General features: G+C 35.8%; 1 protein-coding gene across 1 annotated transcript; it reads left to right on the top strand.

Annotated features, from left to right (window-relative positions):
- The first annotated feature begins 1,326 nt into the window (after positions 1 to 1,326).
- Positions 1,327 to 4,187, top strand: LOC110038448 (4,5-DOPA dioxygenase extradiol-like). The gene is made up of 3 exons (XM_020743295.1): positions 1,327 to 1,610; positions 1,895 to 2,265; positions 3,862 to 4,187. The coding sequence occupies exons 1-3, from the start codon at positions 1,386 to 1,388 to the stop codon at positions 4,049 to 4,051; spliced, it is 786 nt and encodes a 261-aa protein (XP_020598954.1). The 5' UTR covers positions 1,327 to 1,385; the 3' UTR covers positions 4,052 to 4,187.
- The last annotated feature ends 1,462 nt before the right edge of the window (positions 4,188 to 5,649 follow it).

Genomic DNA, 5,649 nt, shown 5'->3' with positions numbered 1-5,649 from the left:
CATATGTAAATTTGGATGAGTTTTTTCACTACAGAACCCTTCTCTAGCAAAACATGCCCCTCACTTTTGCTGCATTTAATCTTTTTAAAATGCTTTGAAGGGCATACTTTAACAAATGCTACAATTAACTAAGTTGGGCTACTGCTCATACACTCTATTTTTTTTATGAAAGTTGAAAGCCCTACATATTGGTTCAAACAAACTGTATGTTGAATCCAGATTTCTCATAGAGACGCTCAATGATCGAAAGGGCATGAACCTTAAGGGAGAAGTAGAGAGAAATAGCAAGGGATAAAAAAATAAAAGAACATACATAGACTTGCTCTTTAGGAGCGAACTGGGATATTCTTAGGCTCTATGACCTATTTTATATATTATAATTAGGGGGTCATGAGAGAAAAGGGGAGAGAAAGCTCCTTACATAGTATGCATCTAGAGAGAACAGCTAAAAAACCCATAATGGAGGCTACGGGCCCCATATTTATAGGAGATGGAAAAGAAAATATGAAAAATTACATGTCTATCCTTGCTTTATTAGAGGCATTACAAGACATAATTGTATTTTATCTTGTCATTTTACATGTTTGTCCTCTCCAGCCTATCATTTTGCATATTAGTCTATGATAAAACTTCTTTTTATGAAAATTTATTTCATACAAATACCGTATGCAGAAATACATGTGATGTCCGATCCACACTGTCGATTAACACAAAAATGTATTTCGGTGGGCCCCATTTTTAACTTTTTTATTTTTTATTTTTTAAAAAATTTTGATCGACTGTGGAGATCAGTGATCGATGGTACAGATTGGACATCGCATGCATCCGTATGAAATAATTTTTCATTTTTATTTTCTCTTATCACAAAAGTGGCTATGAAAAATGGCGAAAAGAAAAAAAAAATGGAAAATGCTACATTATTATTACCAAATAGTCCAATGAACCAAGCCATGAAAAGCAACAAGATTTTAATTCTTGCCCACACAACAAATTTTTCGCCTAAAAAAAAGGTTGTTGCTGCGTTGAGATTTAAAATTAACACGAATATAAAAATACTTTTTAATTGTCTAAAATATTTCTAATCCTTGACGTACGCAATTATTTCTTAAAATAACGTGAAACTCTCAGTGTGAACAATCTTACATTGTTTTAAAAAGAAATTGTTAGTGTTACGTTGTGGGACTTAATCCAGGCATTCATAATGCTAATTTTAAAATGCACCCGTTCGATTACAAATATTAATAAAAAAACCGAACTTCACAATTCCAACCAAATATAAATAGTGAGCCAAGAACACCATCACCCTCATCAAAAAAATATGAAAAATTGACTTCTTCTGATTTTCTTCTTCTTCTTCCTCTCAATTGAAGTGCATACCTCCATTAATGGATACCTTTTTCATCAGCCATGGATCACCGAGACTTCTGATCACTGATAGGCCAGCGAGGCGCTTCCTAGAATCATGGAAGTCAAATAATTTAGATGTGACGCCTAAGGCTATTTTGGTAATATCCGCCCACTGGGAGACTACTGAGCCAACCGTGAACGTCATTAATGGCGTTAATGACACCATACATGACTTCTACAACTTCCCAAAACATTTTTATGAGGTTGCTCTTCTTTGATAAATTCTTTTATTTCTTCGTATTAGTAATTTGTTAAAGAAGATTTGAGCATGTATTTAACCTGTCTTCGAATGGCATCAAAAGTAACAACAAAGCTAACATTAGAATTTGCATCAGGATTGCACAGGGAAACGGGAATGAGTATCAAAATTTACACATGATTTGAGACTCAAATCTCCCTAAAGCTTCCATAATTTATCTAATTTGCATCAAAACTGTATGAAGAAAACAGCAGGAGCTAATAATGGTCATGTATGATTGATCTGCAGCTCAAGTATCCTGTACCTGGGGCACCAGAACTAGCCCTGAGGGTGAAAGAATTGCTCCGAGATGCCGGCTTTAACAGTGTGGAGGAAGACAGAGCTCGTGGGCTCGACCATGGGGCCTGGGTCCCATTGATGCTCATGTACCCGGAAGCTAACATACCAGTATGCCAGCTTTCAGTTCAGTCTCACAAGGATGGAACATACCACTATAACATTGGTAAGGCATTGGCTCCACTCAGGGATGAAGGTATTCTCATTTTTGGATCAGGGAGTGCAACGCATAATCTAAAGTTGCTTGACCGGGATGATGTGGAAACACCCAATTGGGCTGTGGACTTTGATAATTGGCTCAAAGAGTCTCTCCTCAATGGAAGGTATACACATCTTTCTATCTTCATCAATTATTTTATCAGCTTCTTTGACATAAAAGGCTTTGTTTGGATTGAAGGAAAGGAAAGAAAATGGAATCTCAACAACAGAAAATCAGAATCAAATCAAAAGATCAAATGACTAGCCCAATTCTATTTGATTTCAGTGCCGTTTTTATTTTAGTGCTCCATAGACCAATTGGCTTAGTTTGGTTTAGATTTGGAGTTATAGAAAATGAATAAACTCGGTCTGAACTGAACTATGTTTTCAGATGATGCATCTGAAATATTCTTATATTAAAAAAAAAAAAGAACTGATCTTAAGTTTTTAAACTATAAAAGATATTTTGCTTTTAGTGCAGATTAAATTAAAACTAATTAATCCTGAGCAGACCAAAGATTCAGATCAGGCAGGCTTTGTTTGGATTGCTTTTTTAACTTTTTTGTGGTAAGAAAAAATGCCAATGAAAATAATATACATTTGAATGATAGCATTTTCATAACTTTCCAAAGTTTTTCCTTAAAAAACTAATTCCAATAAAGCAGAATTAAAACAATAGTTGCAAAAAAGCAGTTCTTAAAAGAAAAAACAGAAAAATGTAAGCAGCCCAAGTAAACCCGAAACTAAATTGAATCCATATAAATTGCATTCCGCTAAAAACAAACTCTAGACCTAAATTCAAATCAAAACTAAATCAAATGATTATGTTTTGTTCAATGCCACATTTGGCTATTTTGGTTTTAAACTCCAACTTTGGTGGTCAGTTCACTTTAGTTTAGTTCCATGTCCCGTTCAATTTGACACCATTTCTATCACAATCATGTGTCGGATATTATTAGACCTGTTATGATTGTTTTGCCTCATATTATTAGCCATTTCTATTGCTTTGGGTTTGTTTATATTTGGGAACAATATTGATCAATAAAAAATGATATAGAGAAAAAATTGACTGAAGGAGAACGGTGCCAGGTGCTCAGTCTAACAATTCTCCATCTTGCAAAGTATAACAAGTCATGTTACGCTTGTCTCATAATAATGTTTTGCATGAACTAGGACAACATCAGAATAACATATTAAAGCTATTAAAAGAAGGAAGCCATGACCAAAGCTCAAGTTTTCTTGCCCAAATATCTATATGACAACTTGATGGCCTCTCATTCTACAGGACCAACTTGTCAGCTATTGTCCTAACATTACAGTGTTAATGCACATAAGACTGTTAATTTATCCCAAAATGAATAGCTTCATCACTACTATATGAGGCCAATTTCGATCTTCCTGTAGTTGATACTGCATAATAAGTGATAGCAGAGCTGTTGTTTTAACTAGGTAAGAGTGGCTCAATTAGTGTGGGGCCTCCATTAGTGTTGACACTTGACACATTTCCCTATTATTAAGATTCGACACTGAAATCCTATGAAACGTCCATGCACCACGATGTGTGTTGACGGTGTAAAACCTCACGAGTGTGTTTATCTTGCATTGGATAAGTAAATGACGTCGGTTTTTTTAGCCCTTCTTTTTTTTTTTTACTTTTTTTTAACAATCAAACGAAAAGCGTGATATAATAAATACCTTGGTAATGAGTATTTCTTATGCAGGCATGAAGACGTGAAGAACTATGAAGTGAAGGCTCCCAATGCTAAAGCTGCACATCCAGAACCTGAACACTTCTATCCCGTGCATGTTGCTCTCGGTGCTGCTGGTGAGAAGGCAAAAGCAGTGCAGATTCATCAAAGCTGGGGGGCTTCTTCACTCTCTTACTCCTCCTACAGGTTCATGGCGCAATAGTTCACGCACCATGATTTGTGAATTGAAGACATAACATGGGAGTGGCATCTAATTTCTGTAGCTTGGTTTCGTTTGAAATGTTCTCTTTTTTCTTTCTGTTGTTGATGAATGAAATTGAAAATGTGGCTTCCTTATTAAAGTGTGTCTTTCTTGAATGTCCGTCGCTCGCTCTTAGTTTCTAATTAGCACTTGGAAACAATTATATTAATGTTGTTGCTCCACTCTTAGGTATCATTTGGCTTAAATTTTTGTCAACATTATAGTCATATAAGCTCTTAAATAATAAACAGATGCTATTTCAGCAAAAAATTGGACAACATTTGTTAAGTAGTAGCTGAACAAACAACAACAACAACAACAACAAAACCTTTATCCCACTAAGTGGGGTTGGCTACATGAATCCTTTTTCTCCATTGCGTCCTATTCCTATCATTGCGTCCTATTTAGTGTCATATTTTCATTTAATTCAAATAAATTAAGATCATTTTTTATACAATATGCCCCAGCCATCCTAGGTGGACATCTGCCTTTCTTAACATAAGTCGAATCTAAAACATCTACTCTTCTAATCGGATCATAAGATGATCGCCATTTAATGTGACCAAACCATTATAGACGACTCTCTCTAATTTTTTCTATCACTGGAGCTATACCAACCCTATCACGAATATATTCATTTCACATTTTGTCTCTAAATGTAAAGTGACTCATCTACCTAATCATTCTCATCTCGGTGTTGACCTCACTTTTGTTTGAGGTTTAGTTTTTCCTCTTTAGTTGCCTAAGGTCTGGCCATAGGACTTTCCTATTGACTATTCTTAGAAAACTAGACAAGGAACCCTCACCATTAGAAATTCTACTCTCTTCTCTACTCAATTTGAAGTTCCACATATTGATCCTAACCTCTAGCACTTAGTAGGTGAGGTCATTATGGGGGAACCCCAAGATGAGTCACCCTTAGGACTGTTGGACCTTACGGTTGACCCTGAGTGTTGGTCTAGGGCTTAAGGTACATACTTGCACTCACAATCACTCACAATCCTAAACTTAAACTTCTGGGCTTTGGTCCCTTGATACTTTTGGGAGACTCATGTAGGTGGTCCCCTAAACCCACTAGCCCTAGACTAGGGTTTAGCTAAGACCAGTGCATAGAAGACCCAAAATGGGGTTTCCATTGGGCCATGGCTTATTGATGGTGGTTGGCACCCCAATTCTACCAAAAATATTCAACTTAGTATGTTGCCTCTAAACTCCCCCAAATTACCCAAATACTCTTGGGACCCTAAATTTGGCCAAAATTCTCAAATTTACCCAAAATACCCAAGTTGGTTAAAAAATTATTTCAAACACCTTGAACACACCCAAACTGCCCAAAATCACCAAAATTTGTCAAATTACCAAAATACACCTCCTTAGCCCAAAATTCCAAAAATTCTTAAAAATCCCAAAAATTCTTAAAACCTCCCAAAAATTTCCAATTTCATTTTTCTCAACTATCACATAACCCAATTTGGCCAATTTGACCATCTTTGATCAAAACCCCCAAATTACCTTTTAAAGGTCCATTTTTCCCCAAATCTACCTCAAATGTCTATCAA

Source organism: Phalaenopsis equestris, unplaced genomic scaffold, assembly GCF_001263595.1.
Source record: "Phalaenopsis equestris unplaced genomic scaffold, ASM126359v1 Scaffold232870, whole genome shotgun sequence".
NCBI classification, from domain to species: domain Eukaryota; kingdom Viridiplantae; phylum Streptophyta; class Magnoliopsida; order Asparagales; family Orchidaceae; genus Phalaenopsis; species Phalaenopsis equestris.
Note: the sequence above shows the minus strand (reverse complement) of the source record. Positions and strands in the feature narration are given on the sequence as shown.

What these genes read in the sequence shown, in the direction of transcription:
- LOC110038448 (XM_020743295.1), top strand. Translation starts at nt 1,386, where the DNA reads ATGGATACCTTTTTCATCAGCCATGGATCACCGAGACTTCTGATCACT. An exon ending in TCCCAAAACATTTTTATGAG is followed by an intron (nt 1,611 to 1,894) that starts GTTGCTCTTCTT and finishes ATTGATCTGCAG; the next exon opens with CTCAAGTATCCTGTACCTGG. An exon ending in GAGTCTCTCCTCAATGGAAG is followed by an intron (nt 2,266 to 3,861) that starts GTATACACATCT and finishes TTTCTTATGCAG; the next exon opens with GCATGAAGACGTGAAGAACT.